This window comes from Falco cherrug, chromosome 6 (genome assembly GCF_023634085.1).
Source record: "Falco cherrug isolate bFalChe1 chromosome 6, bFalChe1.pri, whole genome shotgun sequence".
NCBI lineage: Eukaryota > Metazoa > Chordata > Aves > Falconiformes > Falconidae > Falco > Falco cherrug.
Window position 1 is genome coordinate 49,237,365 of NC_073702.1, and position 17,253 is coordinate 49,254,617.

The 17,253-nt window shown below is 39.0% G+C and overlaps 1 protein-coding gene across 5 annotated transcripts in view; it reads right to left on the reverse strand.

Moving 5' to 3' along the window:
• Window positions 1–2,286: 2,286 nt before the first annotated feature.
• The window catches only part of SERAC1 (serine active site containing 1), a 29,882-nt gene continuing 14,915 nt past the window's right edge, over window positions 2,287–17,253 (reverse strand). For 4 of the 5 annotated variants that reach the window (XM_055714356.1, XM_005433652.4, XM_055714357.1 and 1 more), the window contains 9 exons: window positions 17,059–17,172; window positions 15,244–15,406; window positions 12,291–12,441; window positions 11,325–11,466; window positions 10,438–10,538; window positions 8,092–8,189; window positions 7,369–7,551; window positions 6,737–6,880; window positions 2,287–4,820 (listed from right to left, as the gene is read on the reverse strand). In XM_055714356.1, the coding sequence (XP_055570331.1) occupies window positions 4,684–4,820; window positions 6,737–6,880; window positions 7,369–7,551; window positions 8,092–8,189; window positions 10,438–10,538; window positions 11,325–11,466; window positions 12,291–12,441; window positions 15,244–15,406; window positions 17,059–17,172 (1,233 nt within the window). In that variant the 3' untranslated portion in view covers window positions 2,287–4,683. Of the gene's footprint in view, window positions 4,821–6,369; window positions 6,390–6,736; window positions 6,881–7,368; window positions 7,552–8,091; window positions 8,190–10,437; window positions 10,539–11,324; window positions 11,467–12,290; window positions 12,442–15,243; window positions 15,407–17,058; window positions 17,173–17,253 lie in introns of those variants that run through there. The other variant, XM_055714358.1, reaches the window with a different exon arrangement.

A 17,253-nucleotide genomic window follows, 5' to 3' on the forward strand; every position in this document is an offset into this window, starting at 1 on the left:
AACCCTCTTGTTTTCAGATTTTTTTTGCAGAAAAGATGCATTAAAAAAGTTCAGAGGTTCAGGTTTTTTCCCTGTAGGAAAATTAATTGGCTTGTTCTCAGCTTCTTGGAAACTGGGAATTCAGCCATTTTCTTACTTGTAATGCCTACCTGTTTCACTGCCAGTGCCAAATTCTGAACACGAGACATCCTGTAGGAGAGGATGCTGCCTTTGTCTGAGCACCTGCCATCCTCCTCTGCTCCCTCGTTTGCCAGACACTTTAAAAAAATTGCAAAAACCTTCAAAGGCCAAACCAATAAAGCCCAGTACTAAGCTTCTGAAGTGTCAGTTTAACACGGTAGCAGGCTAGTGAATAATGCTGAAGCGAGATAGCTGTTTCCCTCCAAGATGACACAGAGCCTTAGACTCCTGTCCTCCTCTTAAAAAAAAAATACAGTGAATATTTATGGGCATATTTCAGTATAAAACATTAAGAGCTGTAAAAAAGAAAGAGTACGTTATATGACCATAGCCAACATTTTCTGCAAAGATAATTAACAGCTCTAGGACAGCTAATTTACATGTTAATGAAAGTGTTAGCAGGAAAGCCAATTAAATTGGATTTATACAAGTCAAATAAAATCCGCTTTATTACTCTCCTTGAATAAAAGAAGTATCTGGCCTTTAGCATTTTATCTTATTTCTATGTATGTGGCAAGCTGCCCATTAAAGCATGAATCCCAGCAGCTAGCTGGTTTATACTATCAGTGACAGCATGTACTCTTCAGCTGCAGCAAATCAAGGGAAAAGAACAGACAGTCAAGCAGAAAAGGTTACGGCAAAGAATGAGAAATCTCCTGTCTCAATATATTATCTTCCACACTGCTGCTCAACACCCCAGCCAAGTGTTTTTTCAGAGGCGGGTGCTTGTGACCCGCGTTCTAGTTTTAATGGTCAGGAGAAGCAAAGCAGGGCCAGACTTGCTCTGTGTTTATGAAACCAGTACAGAAAACTCAGACTGCAGGAGGCAGGGATGCCTTCCTTCTCGTTCAGGACTAAGCTGGGCCCTGCCACAATGTGAAAAGAGGCCAAGTAACCCGAACCATCGTTACCTGATGTCCACAGGGAACCCACAGCACGGCTCTGTCCTCAGGTCTGCTGCCCATTCTCACTGGGACATCATCAATGGAAACCAGTATCCTCAGTGATAGCTATCAGCCTTGAGGGCCATATAATGAGTGGTTGGGAGTGGCTATCCCGTAATATTTTTCGTGTTGTGAACCCAGCACCTTGAAATCTTAAAATTGTTGACACTGACTGTGAAGCCAGGTATGAATGATTTACCAGATGCAAGTATGTGTCTTGTGCTTATTTAATGTGAGAGACTTTGGCAAGGGACTAAGACCATGGGAGCTTGCCCAGGATGCTGTAGTACAGCAAATTAAAGTTACTACAGGCATCCTGGTTGGTCTGCTGCACTCACGTTTGGGGTGAGAAAGTGGTTTCCTTGGTATAGCAACTGCCCAATTTAGCTTTTTTAGGTGGGTGATCACTGAAACAAAAAGAACCAAAACCAGAGTAGAATTTATACTCTGACAAAACAATATTTTTGCTTTTTTCTTTTTGTCTAGAATTGCCATTTTCACCAGATGGAAAATTTCTCCTTTCTAGCTAGCAGCTCCGCCTGGCACCACGGAGCACAATCACAGTGAAAGCCAGTTTGCACTACTGTAATCACAACAATTGAAAAACCTGATGCCTGTTGCTGCTAGAAATACCAATACGGTTACGCAGGAGAGCTGGACAACAAGCGCAAGGGGACTGACAAACTCCTTGTAGTCCTGCCTTCCTGCCTTACTATTTTAGTCTTGGATGCCACAATGCAGACTAAATACCATCTTCTCAGACAATCCACACATAACTGCTAGCCTCATCTGCAGCTCAGTCCCCTGCTAGATGGGATTAAAGGCATAGTTTGAGACCTAAGAATTTACATAAAGGACTACTCTGAATGAATGTGACACCAGAGAAGCATGGACGTGTAAGTTTCTAATGGGAAGCAGACATGGATGCTACACAACAGACCTTCTGTCCCTCAAACGAATGTCTGTACACAGTTTAGGAGGCAAAATCCAAAAGCACAATGGAAAAATTGTTCAGTTTGGCAAAACATCAATGACCAGCTGCACCCCCCAGTACTCTGCCACTTGCTGAAGATGAAGGGTAAACATTAAATTCTTCCAGCGTGAGACAATCACACACACAAAAAAAGGAGGTCTTTAACAAAAGTGACCATGATCCAGAGTATTCATTTGGCAGATCATTCACCTTTAATACGTTTTGTGGTGTATCTAGCACATTTTTAAAAACACGTTTCATTACTATATTAAAAAAAAAAACACAAACCCCACCAAAAAAACAACAAACCAAGACACCAACCCAAGCCCAACACCCCCCCAATTACTAGTTTTAAAAGTTACACATATATACATACAGTTACAAAAAGGAGAAAGTTGCCTCAAGAGTTCCAGTTACAGTAACAAAACAGATGCATTTAGAGATTAATGTGTAACGCCATTGACTTGAATCCCTGTAAGCCAAAGGATTCTATTAAAATCAACACAGGATTTGCCACACTAAATATGCATTCAGTTATCAGAAGTCTTGTCTATTCACAATGAATTCCACATACCCGCTACTTTGTGAATACAAAGTGTTCTAATGTATTTACACTCCGAAGTTTAAGCACAGTATAAAAAGGATAAACCTCTTTCGAAGTTACAACTGTTCTGTTAATTTTCTATCTGAAATACCACCATGCAGTGTTCTTACCTACGTCTTGGGGGGGGGGGGGGGGGGGGGGGAATGCTCTTTTTGCCAGTGTAGTGCTGTACATTCTCTGCACTGCTCTTGTGAATTTTACTACGCAACTCCAGCAGGTCAAGGCTCAACTTCCAGAAGTGTACTTTCAGATGTAGTGTCCTCCTGGGCTGGAGTGCTCTGAGGTGGGAGCAGCTGAGGTGGCCTCAGGACCTGGCAGGACTGCGATGGCCACTGGCGCCTGCACCAAGCCCATGCAGAACTGCAAGGTGCATCCCACCTCTTTGGTAGCTTCCATAGCCATAACTTCAAGGCCAGTAATACTAGATCCATCTCACGTAACTGATGCTAAGAGGTGTCTTAAGCCTGTCATCAAGACGGGCCTTATTTAACCAACAGTCAGCTACAGCAGAATAGCCTGATCATAGCCTGTGTTTCCAGAGAGGGTTGGGGGTGTAAAGAAAGGAAGGAAAGAGACCACAATTAGTCTGTGCTGCAATTTTAACTACATTGCAAATTATCTAAGATTTCAAAAAAAAAAAAAAAAGACTGAGCACTGCCTTTTTTCTTTTTTGTCTCCCTAAAAATACTTACTTTTTATCCGTTCTGTTACAATATCCTTAACATAAACTGAAATCGGACAATACTGCTGTTTTTCTCTACATCTACACCAATTGATACACTTGGCCCCAAGAAACCAAAACATCTGGGATATTCTGCATTTCTGGTGGGACCTTGTGATCACCTGAATTTTTTCCTGCTTTACTTTTCTCTACCTGAGCTCTAAACTCTAAGCATTAGCTTTCTTGGCAGGGCCTACATCTGTCTTACTCCACTTGAGCATTTTCAATGCTCTTCTTTAAATCACCTAAAGAAAAAGTTTCTAAACGAGTAACATGAGCCAGGGCTTTGAATGTACCATCTTCTCGGTATGTCCCAAGAGTAAAGCAGGAGCTAAGCCTCTGTTCTGTATCTTCCATATGAACAAGCACGGAACTGCCCTGAGTCTGACCAGATGCACACTGTCCTAAAGAAAGCAATCTCATAAATTGATAAGATTAGGAGAGAAATGTACAAGAAAGTGAACGTTTCTTCTGTTTTAATTTATACAAACAGATTAAAACAACTACAGTTGCCTACGCAAGACAATCTACCAACCTATCTCTAACTCATGCAGGAAACTGATGGCATATTTACTGACAAAGTTGGGTGGTCTATTAAATGAAAAGGCAAATTACAAAAACTCCTGTAATTGGGCCGCTAGACCAAAATCCTACCTTCATTCACTTGGATAAAGTTCTCCAGGCTCCAGTCAGACTACTTCACATTGACAGTAAACCAAAGCTTTGAGGCAGCCACATGCTGCTTCTCCCCTTTGACACAACAAATAACCACCTCAGTTAATTGCTTCTGATCCTCTCTGTAAGACTTCAGTCCCACGTGTATTTTTACCTTAATGAGACCACCTACCTCCAGGGCAAGCTTTTTTTTTTTTTTTGTTAAAGAAGATATCTTGGGCACTCTCCATAGTCAGCTGTGTTGCTCCAGAGCAATATCTGTAGACTAAGCAAAACTCCTCTTCACCGAATCCCTGTCCCCTCCAAGCCAAATTGCTGGAGAATTTACACAGATTTTGTTAACAGATCATGGCCACTCTAAGCCAACACACATTTTTTTTTGCCATGTTTATAGGACTTCATTTTGTGGGTTTTTTTAAATACATTTCAGAAATAAGTTGAAGAAGTACTACTGAAAAGTGTTTTAGCAGCAGATACTATTGATATAACATCTTTGTAGTTCTGCTGATCCCTTCATAAATGTTAGGAGAAGAACTTACTGTGTTACACCAAATAGAGGAAATAAGCAGCCAAGGATGGCAAAAACTCAGTCGCCAAGTTCTTGGGCTAAAACATCCTGAATGAACTTCAATGTACGTTGGTACAGGAAAGCATCCTTCTTCTTTGGCTTACAAATATTTAGATGATTAACATCCACTGGAATAAGGTCTCCAATTCCTAATTCTGTGAGAGGGGAGAAAAAAAAAAAAGAAAAAAACTACCAAAGTTTTAAGATCACCTAGACTGAAAAGCACACCTTGCATTAGCAATTTCAATTTCAGAAGCAACTTCTCCTGTCTTCAGTTTAACTGTTTTGCTTTCATTGTTTTTTAATGTACTAAAAGCATCAATACACGCTGCTAAAGTCAGATAGAGCTATACACTGCTACAAAACTCAAACTGGTAAACCATTAAGTTAGAATTCTACTATCTTTATTGGGAACACACAAATGTTCATTTCTCCGTGTAGAAAACTTTGAAGAATGAAAACTTCATTTACCAGCACTTGAGACTGAAGCATAAGCATTGACATCAACAGGGATAGAGTTTAATCTGGGGTATCCAGATTCTGATCACCACTAATTGCCCATATCCCTCATAAAAATACTTTGATGTGGAGATTAAAAATGGGACTAGAACGAACTTGAAACATGCCACAAATCACTACACCCAGTTCTGGGGAAATGAAAAATTTACGTTGCTTAATTGTAGAATACAAGGATCCCATTTTCAGCTACTGATTTTGGGGCGCACTATGGCATTTAGTCTTTCCTGACAGCTATCACTAGTAGTGAACTTTCCAGTTAGGATGCTGTGACTGCCACGTTCCAGTTCATTATGTATTCACTCAACCTCCTGAGAAATTCTCCATTTTGCTTGGAACTCTGTATCTTTAACCATGTAAAGTGACACTAGAGCAGGATGCAGGTTTGCTTTCACATGCCCAAACGTGTGTAAGAAACAGTGAGCGTAGCACTTGTCAACCCGGGGTTTGAACAAAATGAGTGCCATGACATGGAACCATCATGTACCCTCTAAAGGCTTTCAAGACAGCTCACGTGAAACATTGTGTGTCATCTCTAGATGAGGAGAAATAGACCAGAAAATTGTAAGTGCACAGTGCTTATTTGTGCACTTTGTTATCCAGCCCCTCTTTTTCATTTTATTTTGTTAAATTAAAAAAAAAATGAATGTCCAGATTTTCGGTCCTTGCCAATAAAATTGCATCAGCAACATTTCCGCAAACAGCTGCTTCTTGAGAAGACATACTGAAAAAATACTGCTGAAATACTCAGGAGAACAGGGATGTATAGTCTGCCTTTCTCAGAGCAACTAGCCTTGCATTTAATCTAGTGGATTTAGCTGGTGGAAAGCCTGATCTAAAACCCAACAAAGGAATCATTTCTGTTCAAGGCCTTACAGGTACCTTGGGCAATGCAGAAGAGGGTTTTGCTCAGGGAAAACCTGAAAATACCAGATTTGAAAAAATTCTCTATCTTCAACACCCATAAGAAAAGCAAAAGAAAGAAGTGTCTGGTTTTCCCTTTTCCTACAAAAGGCAAAAAGATGAAGGGAACTCTCCAGAAGGCAAACTCTACTGCTTGGGTACCTGAGATAAGGATAAAAGATTCTTAAAGCTGAAAAACAACTTTGTGACTTTTTCCTTCCATTAGCAATTTACTAATTTTCTTTCTTATATTTTAAAGGAGAAAATACCTGGAACTTGTGGGAGCTTCTGAGATACTATTCAGCCTATGTATGCAAGATAAACAACAGTTACTCCTAATTACAGAGGAAAGGACTACAACAGCGTAACATTAGACCAGGGTCCACCCTGCTTTTTTCAATAAGCAAGTGTTCCTTGCATTTAGAAAAAACAAACCAAACAATTGCCATTCTAAGATATAAATGTAACTGCCTTTAATCTCAGCAGGGAGACTATAGTTTAAACTCAGCCAAACGTTTAAACAAAAAATCCCACAATGTAACAGATTATTTTTTTTATGGTCTTTCCACCATAGCATTTATAATCCTTCCTCATTATTGATGCTTACATGACTATATATAAATTAAATAAATTAAATGGCTACTTGACTTACTTGCTGATTCCAGAGGTACGACGTGCAGTTTTATCATGCTGCCTATGTGTGTTGGTAAGGTTTCTGCAAAACTCAGCACTGAAAATTTCTTATCTTTGGCAAAAGACAGGAAGTCATCATTCAGCTCTTTCAGGGCGGGAGAATCTGAGAAAAAGCAACAAAATTTTGGCAAAGTTGTCTTGAACATAAGATTATAGCATTTGCCTGGCAAGACTGCATCCCTAAAGAGATGTTTTGGAAAAATCAATGCTGTACAAAAAGGAGTAGCATTTTGCTTGTAATGCCTTTTTCCAGCTATCATATACAACAACTCTTTATTTCTGCGTAGCGTGGAATTTGTTTAGAAGAGTCTGAAGTCCAGCACATGTTGAGTTGTTTTCATACCACCCACCACATCACTAAATGGCCTGCAAAACTCTTCTATAAACTTTTTCTGACTCACTTTTTCCCCTCGCCTCTGCCATCAAATGAAACAGCTACTCAGAATTACTTACAGTAATTCAACACACAGCCCAAAACATAAAAAGGGGTTTGTTGTTTTTATCCAGCTTTTTCTGACAGCATGATAAGAAAACCATCACGAACAGATTAGCATAGATCCCTGTTGTTAGAAGGTAGCAAAGTGAGCGTACCCTTGCTGAGTTCTTTAACCTCCACAGACGGAAAAAGAAGATATCTGGCATTTATAGAATATTCAGCCAGCTGGGAACCATGGTGAGGTACGCTATAAAATATGATTCCTCTGGTGTTGTTTACAATTTTATCCATTTCTGGATTCTTGGAAGCATCCACCAGCATCTTTTTGACTAGGAGACCTGGCAACAGAAACTGAATTAATGCAGGCATTTAAACTGCTGTGAAAACAATGATCATGCTTATTATCTATGAATCAACTAACCCTATTCTTGCCTTAGCTGATTAGTCCTTAGTTTGTCAAATACGTAAGACTAAGTTGAAAAAACCAAAACCTAAGGAGGCATTAAAATAAAATGCCCATGAATGATGCAAATCCAAGTTTGTTTTGCTTTAAGTGTTGCTAATGGCATTTACTATATGCCTGATCATGGAGAAAATTTTGCCTCTGAAATCCCATTCACATAAATTTCAACTCATTGCTTTTGTGTTTTTAAATCAACACAGTAAAAATAAACAGCAACATAAATCCTTTCAAAATGTATATGCTATTGAATATAATGCATTAAAAAAGCAGAAATCTATTTTCCATTTTCAGGTCTTTGCAAATTTTTTAGATATACTATTCTGAATAATTGCATTTCAGACTGAATTTGTTTAACTGCTTATTCTGAAATATAACAGCAAATAAATACTTTATATCAAACAGGCAAAGTGCTTACCACCCATGCTATGTGATACCCACACCAGAGGTCTGTCTCCAACCCCAGCAGCTCTGAGCTTGTCAAGAAGCTCATTGCTCCTGTAAGCAATGGACTTCCTGCAAAGAAAAAACACACGCAAGCATGATGGGTTAAAAGGCAATGTTAAAACAGAAAGAATTCTCAGTGCTGCACATTTGTGAAAGTGATTTAGGTACATAAAACATTGATTACTTATTGAAAAATGCCAAAAACATTTGTAAGGTTGGCTTCACAAGTACAACAGGAATTGAGGTAAATTCAATTTCTTGATCTTGCTAGAAAATTTTATTTTAGTTTCACTCACTACTCCCTTCAGCTTTAGTTCGACAAATCTTTTTATGGAGTTTTAGATAAGTTTCATTTACGCATTGTAACAAAATTATGTTTTCATTTTATGAAAGCATCATCAATCCATAATGACCTTTATCCCCTGAAACAGGAATATACCTAACATCTGACAAAAACGTACTTTGCTAAACAACGCTCAAAATGTGAAGCAATGTACAGGAATTTAATAACTAAGTGCATGATCAACCAATACATTAAAAAAAAATCACAGATAATGTCTGTTATACTTTCCAGACAACAATCTCTAAGTACTTCGTACTGCAATAGTACAAAAGCACAATAATCTCCATTTTATAAATGAAGAGACTGAGCTCTAGAAAGGATAAGCTACACCTTAGAGGTTGAAAAGGCATCTGCAGTACAACCAAAACAAAACCAATGCCAATTCCCTATCGAGCTTGAAAGTGCAATGTTGTTACTACTTGCAGTGTGCTAAGAATCAAACTTAGAAGACCCTTGGATAATGAAAACATCAGGATATTGGGGCAACCACTGTGCAAAGTAATTCACTTCATCTCTACTGGTTCTCAGCATTCTCACTGGAAATTGCTTTTATAACACATATGAAAAGGATACTCAAATGTGTCTTTTCAGCTGAACAATAGGCTTTGGGATAGCTGGGGCACACAAAAATTCACTTTTGAAACAGTGAATGAGCCTACACACTTGGAGCAATCATAAAGCTGTGATTCTACTGGTACATCTTTCAGATACCTTCAGTATCTTTCATTTTTAATTATCCATATCAAATTATAAACCAATCAAATACTATGCTTGGGTGACCGTATTAGCAGGTAATGTAATTTTTCCATTTTGTAATGAAAAAGACGTTATCTTAAAATAAAGAAAGAAATATATGTTTGTTTATTTTTCAAATTTTCTTGCATTATATTTACTCCAGACAGACACAGGAAAAAAGTTCTCCTAGAATTATTTATGTTGGAAAAGACCTTTAAGTTCATCGAGTCCTGACCTTTACCCTAGCACTGCCGAGTCCACCATTAAACCATGTCCCTGAGCACCACAGCTACACATCTTTTAAGTACCTCCAGGGATGACAACTCAGCCACTTCCCTGGGCAGCCTGTTCTGATGCTCGACAGCCCTTTGGTGGAGAAATTTTTCCTACTTTTTCCTAAGTTTTTCCATGATTCAAAGCTGGTGAAAGGTCTGGAGAACAAGTCATGTGAGGAGCAGCTGAGGGAACTGGGGTTAGCCTGGAGAAGAGGAGGCTCAGGGGGGACCTTATCACTCTCTACAACTCCCTGAAAGGAGGCTGTAGCGAGGTAGGTGTCAGTCTCTTCTCCCGAGTAACAAGCAATAGGACAATATGAAATGGCCTCAAGTTTCAACAGGGGAGGTTTGGATTGGATATTAGGAAAAATCTCTTCACTGAAAGGTTTATTAAGCATCAGAACAGGCTGCCCAGGGAAGTGGTTGAGTCACCACCCCTGGAGGTACTTAGAAGACATGTACGTGTGGTGCTCAGGGATATGGTTTAGTGGTGGACTTGGCAGTGCTGGGTTAACGGCTGGACTCATGATCTTAAAGATCTTGTCTAACCTAAACAATTCTATGAAAACCATATGCTTTATTTTTCATGAGTATAAAGTCATAGTACAATGATTTTTTTTGCTGTGCTTATGAAGAATTATTGGATCATTTTAAGTTTAAGAAATATTCCCCTTAAGATACAGAATTGATGTTATATTTATGTCAACTAATAGCATAATTTAGTGTCTCCCCTAAACAGGAAGCAGAACAGACTGCAAGAATATAGGGAGTTGCCACAAGTAGTTCACCATGAGGTTAAAAAGCTCAAGCATACCACGGCTATACCTAATCTTTTTCCAAACTTGATTTACAAATGCAACAGGAAAAGTTAAATTTACTGTTTCACACCAGGCGATCCCAAGGATCAGCATTACAGGTCTCCCTCCTGCCCCCCCCTCCAAACTGCAGACACTACATTTGTTACCTGTGAGCCTCAACGGGACATTTTGCTTTCCAATCACTTAAATGGGTGTCATATTCCACAGATATGATTCTAAGGGCAGGACAGTCTGAAGCCAGCCACGTCTAAATTAATGAAAAGTGAAACCAAAAGGAGCTTATAATTGAAGCGCAGGCAATTTATCAGCAATGGAGCAAAGATACCACTATGGGGACAATATCAAGCAAGACTTTTGCTCTTCAGTTAATCCCCAAACACATCTTATACATAGACTATTATTCTTTTATTACAAGCTGGTGAACTCTAGCCTGTTGCCAAGCCACAAAGTAGGCCAGGGATGAAGATGGATTACTGAATCGTGCGTTCCTAGCGCCCTCTCCCGGGAGAAATAAGAATTACTACGACCACCAACAGGACCGATCAGTTGCAAGTTTTACAGAGCTACTTCGGTGGTTATACTAACGTGAGTTGCTTGAAGCAGCAATTACTTATTTACCAACAACATTTAATTAGCAATCTACAAAAACTGAGGTACTCAGACACCTATGTAAGACAGGTTACTTAATTTAAAACGTAATTTAAATTTTAAAATCTTTTTCTGAGCAATAATGGGGCGGGGAGGGAGAGCCAGCGCATGGGAAAGCGGCCATTGCCCCCCCTTTCACTAGCAGGAGAATGATCTGAGAGCACTAAATTTAGCAGGGGGTTTCCTTCACAAGAACAACATGTTCAAAATTTCACCTTGCCAACAAAAACACATCAGGCACTTGGAAAGTGCTCCTTGTATAACAGATTACAAGTAATTCGATTCAAAAGAGAGAACTACCGGACAGTGTAATTCTAGATCCCCTGGACAGCTGTCATTAATGAGATAACAAAAGCCACATGTGAAAATGTTATTGTCTGTTTACCTTTGGCCAGCACTGGCTATAGTCCTCTTCCCCTTCTGAAGCCTTTTTATCCAAACGCCGGTCAATGTCTTGCTGTCGCCAGGTTTTAAATGCTGCTCCCAAAAGACCATGAACAAAAAGGATGTCTGCTCTGATGGGCTGACTGAGACAGAATAAGGAATGGGTAGTACATATTAAATTTATGCAGAGCTTCTAACCTAAGGGATGCCAAAATATTATTTTTAACAGTATATGTGATTTCTTATCTTCTGGACAGCATTTCATGACATTGCATGGTATTTCAAAAAGGATAGCTAGATCAAGACACACACACACACACACAAAAAAAAGAGGGATCCACCAAAAAGAGAGATATATAAAAAAAGGTATGGGAAGTATCCACCTTGCAACTCATATTTTCCTACAATGAAAAACAACATTCTCCCCAGCTACTGTTAATGCAGCTTGGTAGTTCCGACTTTATCATCAAATTACATCTTCACTGTAACCTGACTAACACCACTGGCCCAGGGAACAGTTGCTACTGAGTGACATGCCACATTGGAGACTGCTTCAGTCCCAGATACACGATCACTATTAAAAGCAGCTGAAGCTGTAAATTTACTGCATCTTAGGCCAACATGTGCTGCTGCCAGCAGAATATTTATAAGCCACTGCATCCCAAGACAGTGAGTGCAAAGGTTAAATGGTTGCAACACATGCAAAGCAGTAATTCATCTCATGGTTTGTGTTTGGATTTTTCCATGCAGTACAATAATACTCCTTTCATGACTATCGACTGCTCTGACCCCTTCTGCCCTCCTACCTGAGGATCTAAATTCAGTCCTCTCAACCTACCAAAGAACAGGAGGAACAAGTGACATCAGTACAGCAGCACTCTGATGTCAACTCTTCCAAAGTTTTGTAACTGAACAGTATGGCAAGTCACTCCAAGTACAGCACGTGCAGTATCTCCTTGTGCCTTACCTGCTACGATATTGTGGATGTAAGATATAAACACCATCTGGATACTTCTCTTTCACTGTGTCCCTGTCTAGATTAGCCAAAGCTCTGGATGCATGAGAAGACTGAATAACATGTGGAGATTTCATTACTTCAGCAAGTACAGAAACCCAACCTACAATGAAAAAAAAATAAAGTGGCAGGTTAATTAATAGAAACCTCATCCAAACAAAAGAATTCAGAAACATCATCCTTCAAACTATACTTGTGAAAATAGATGTTAAAACTTGAGAACGGTAACATCAAAACAAATTATTTCAGTCCACTGTCTTTACCGCAGGAAAGCCAATGCTAGATAAGTGGAACCTCCAAAATCAAAAATCCAGACTGGCAAGGGGGCAATGTATTTTACTACTGTTCGGCTTATGATCTGCAGAATGTCTTCTCAGAAGAAAAAGAAAGTTTATCAGCAGGTCAGTGCAGTTGTCAGACAGAGAACAGATCTCAAGTCTCTTTCTGCAGGTAAGATACAAGAAAGATACAGAAACTAAATGTTCCAGAGAGAAAATTAAGCTTAAAGCATAAGTCAGACATAGAAAACAATGCACAGGAGGAATGGCAGGTAGAAAAATTGATGCTTGCTGTGAGAGTACAACCATTTCTAATTTTAAAATCCAGTGTGTGAAAAACTATGTAACGAATTAAAACATCCCCACTATTCTAAAAATAGTATACTATTTACATCTAAGAAATGTAAGAGAATTAATGAAGGAAATCTTTGATACAACCCTCAATAAGATTTTAAGTCATAGCTCCTTCAACAAAAAACAAGACACTTTATAATACTTCACCTAAGGTGTAAAATATAGTTTCTTATTCATGGATGGGGATGGTCATAGTCTACTGAGAAATGCAAAGGAATATCTTTTATGCATACACACACATACTCTGTTTCTTTAAAATCCTGAAAAATGTTGCTGCTGCTAGCAAGAGTGGTCTATAACTCAAAATTACGTTAAAGTCAAGTTCATAAATAAAACTTGGAAAGACTTTGAAGAGAGATTTTCAAATAGAGGCTGATTTGAAAAATAAGGAACAACTTACTTCATGAGAACTGTTTCAAAATCATATACAGTATGTTGCTATTTGCATAGCCACTAAGTTGCTAATTCAAGATAGCTAGTTCACTGTAGACTGAGGAAAAGGATGAATTGACATGTGAATTTTCTTCAAATGCTAGTACCTTTGAGAACTATAATTATTTTTCTAATAATTATGTATTTAAAACACGTATCTAAGCAGAATACATGCAATGTGCAAGTTCTGCTTAAGCAGCACACTATCTAAAATCTGTTTTCAGTTTTCCAAATACAATGAAAGATTGCCAAGCTAGCCCAATTAAAACTAGCAAGGTCTCTGGTTCTGCATGGCTCTTAAATGAGTCAAGATGAAAAGTCAAAAATAACGTTTAGAATCCTTCTGCACCCAGATACCCCATTACAGCTACCACACAGTGTGTCATTGCTTTTCTTCCTCTGCCTGTGCCAGCAGTTTTTGCAAAGGAAAAGGTCCTTACAGGTTCTGATACATCATCCAGCAAAAGAGATGTCGTATCAACTCCTGACCTGCAGTATCCGACCGCTCATCTTTGGAGTCCAGTTCACTGTCTAAAATTCCATATGTGCTGAGAGCTCTGCCCCAGGGAGCTGCTGACTCTTCTGTTATGATCACTTCCTCTGCATGTATGGTTTTAGCAGTAAATCATAAGAATATAAGAATGGTGCTAGACCTCAGACCAAAGGCCTTTGTAGTCCAGCTGTCTTTCTCCAAAACTGAGCTGTCATCAAAGTTGCAGAATAATAAAAGAATAGAGCAATAAAAGGGCAAGCATATAGTGCTGATGCTCCACTATACCCTCTCAGTTTTCTGCAATCAACTTAGCTTCTGTGTGTAGAGCTTTATGGATTTTTCTTTCCATTAATTTGTCTAATCACTTTTCAAAGTTTTTTTAAGTCTTCAACAATCACCATGTTTTCTGGCATGTTTTAGTTTGGTCATGCACTGTATGGAAAAAATGCAGTGTACAAGAACTTTGCTCTTGCATTATGAACAGCTGATGACCATTCCCTGTTTGCCTTCTGTATGTCATCTCCATCATACTCTCCTTCAGTCACTTTTTCCATACTTGGTGTCTTAGTCTAGTTATTTGTTCTTTGTACCACAGCCATTCCAAAGTTTTAATCACCCTCACAGTCTTTCCCTGTATCTTTGCTACTTCTCCTTTTTCCAAGAGGGAGATTAAAAATGTCCACTGCATTTAAGAAGCAGACACCAGCCCAGCCATAAACAACAGCATATTGATGTTTTCTATTTTTCTTTTTAATTCTTTTCTAATAAAACATTGGGAATTATTTATTTTGTACAGAACTTTCATTGTGGTACTTAGGAGGTATTAAAAAGTGGGCATCAGAGCAAAGCTTAGCAGAAGTTACTAGCCTAACATGAAACAAGGGAGGGCAGGAAAGCATGTTTCACTTTGTTCCAAAAGGTAAGGACTGCAAGCTGGTCTGTTCCTTTACAGGACTAAAGCACAGTCAAAACCACCACCAACAACAACAATCTACACGGTAGATGAGCTAGCTGTAGGAGTAAGAAACTCAAAAGATCTTTGCCGGTACTGTGAACCAAATATCAACCAAGTCCAAGTTTTCACCGTCCATCAGACTTACAAGACCTCTGTAGCACTGACACATATTGGCTAGACAGCATACAGGACTTTGTAATCAACACCATCTAAACTGTCTATATTTTTTGTATTTAAGAAAACCCCACACAATACCACCACCTCCCCACACCCCCACATATAAATCCCACACTACTACCATGGTCCTCTGCATTTTACAAAAGCACCAAATCCTCTGAAAATTTTAGAACAGAAATCTGACATTCAGACTGCTCACACTTGGTTTCTTTTTACCTGCACGTACTATGGATGAATGAAGATGTTCATCCAAAGCCATATTTCCAATAATGCGAATTATGTTCCTTTGTATTTTTGCTGAATCTTTACGTAGCTGGTATATCCTCTGTAGTAGCTGAAGGCCTCCTTTGGCTTCAATTTTATCACAGTGAGAAGAAACCTAGCATTATACAGTAAATACAATGACAATAAGTAGACGTTCTGCAAAAGGTTCTTTGAGATGCTGTTAATTCACAAATTAAGGAATTTCAAGGAGCCAATATGATGCAGAGCCCTTATTACCTAGAAAATCTTACTAATCTAGAAAGCATTATGCCATAGTTGAAGAGGAAGTAAATATTTTAATATGCTAAATGCATGATTTCTATGGATTGACAACCTGAAAGATGTTAAGTACCATCACTCTACTCTCCTCTGCATCTGAGAGAGACGAGATTGCTCTCCACTTTGCGTGATCAAATTTCAACTGAAGTTCAAGAATCTGAACAGGACAATTGTCTGCATTTGTTACTATCTCAACCAGAGCTACTCGTCTTCCCATTCACTACCTAAAATGCAATCATTATAATCCCTTCTCTTTGAAATGCAAAAGTATTTCTACATTCCAAATAGTACTGCTATCATTATTGACCTGAAGGGCAACAACAGATTCTAGTTCAAGTAGATGAATATGCACTAATTAGTTGTAGTGTCAATACTGATATTGGCCAAGTGCTCATGACTTGAGCATGTTATCTACAGTGCTTAAAAACATGTGGTTGTTATGGAACTGCTGATGTCCTCAACTCTGGCTTTCCACGGACCCACACACATTTGGAATGAGTACAGTCGCAACTTGCTTAAACCGAAAATCTGGAATATAGCAAATTCTAGACTAAGTCAGTTTCTATGTATATGGAAAATATGGAAGGAATACTGGCAAACTGTACTTTACCCATCCTTACTACCAATAACAATGTGGTACTCTCAACACTGTTTATCAGTGTTCTAGGCTTCTGAGCAATTAAGTACTAACAGAAGAGTGCAGAATAGGAAACAAGAAGAATCACTGTTACACAAAGTCTTCCATACTCTTCATCTGTGTCTGCAAAAAACACACTGGTCCTGGGAAGATGCTGCATTAGCTGCATGTTGTGCAATATTTCTGCCCAAAGGCAGTGACCCTTGAAGAAGGGGCCTTTGTGAACAGCACAGGTTCACATCCCAGTCTGGCTTCTTAGGTGAATTCATGAGGCTACTCTGCTTTCTGGAAACCTGGCACTGAAGTTAGATTGAGAGTAATAAGAAAAGACCACTTGTAAACTCTCTGAACTGATGTACATCAGCTCAGACAAACCCACACATACTTTGCACTGAGAATTTCACGTCATCAGTATCTTGCTTACTGAAAGACTGCAGATTGGAAACACAAAGTGTTTCCTCATGATATCCATCTTCAACGACTTTTGAGTGTCAGCAGGAGGTAGCCCTACACAGAAAAGGCTTGTTAAAGCCACCCGGACTCCAGGCATTCTCTACTGCTTTTCTGTGTCAGAGCTGCCCTTTTATTTCTTGAAGGATACACACAGGTACACTACAGGTGAACTTACACAGGCTAATTAGAAACAATAACAACTTACATACACTTCCCATGAGAAAAAAAGTTTGTTATGCTGCCTTCCAATTCACACCGGTCTCAACTGTCCAAAAATCCATTCGAAAGGGGGAGGGGGAGGAGACAAGGAAATGGCAACTCCTTCCCAATATGAGAGAGCATTAGAAAGGAATGTTTATAAATGTAGTTTTTCAGTTCTAGTTTAAAGGACAAATTACCTTAGAATGCTGTACTAAAGCTTGCAAGCAAAAGAGTTCCACTGTCTCTGAAGGGATTTTACTCAGTGTCTCACAATATGGAAGTCCATTTCCTCCAAAACACCACAAGCCTCCCTGAAATGAGAATCAGTAAAAATTATACCACGTTCCAAACGGCTACACAAAATAAGCATTTATAAACTAAAACATTAAGTA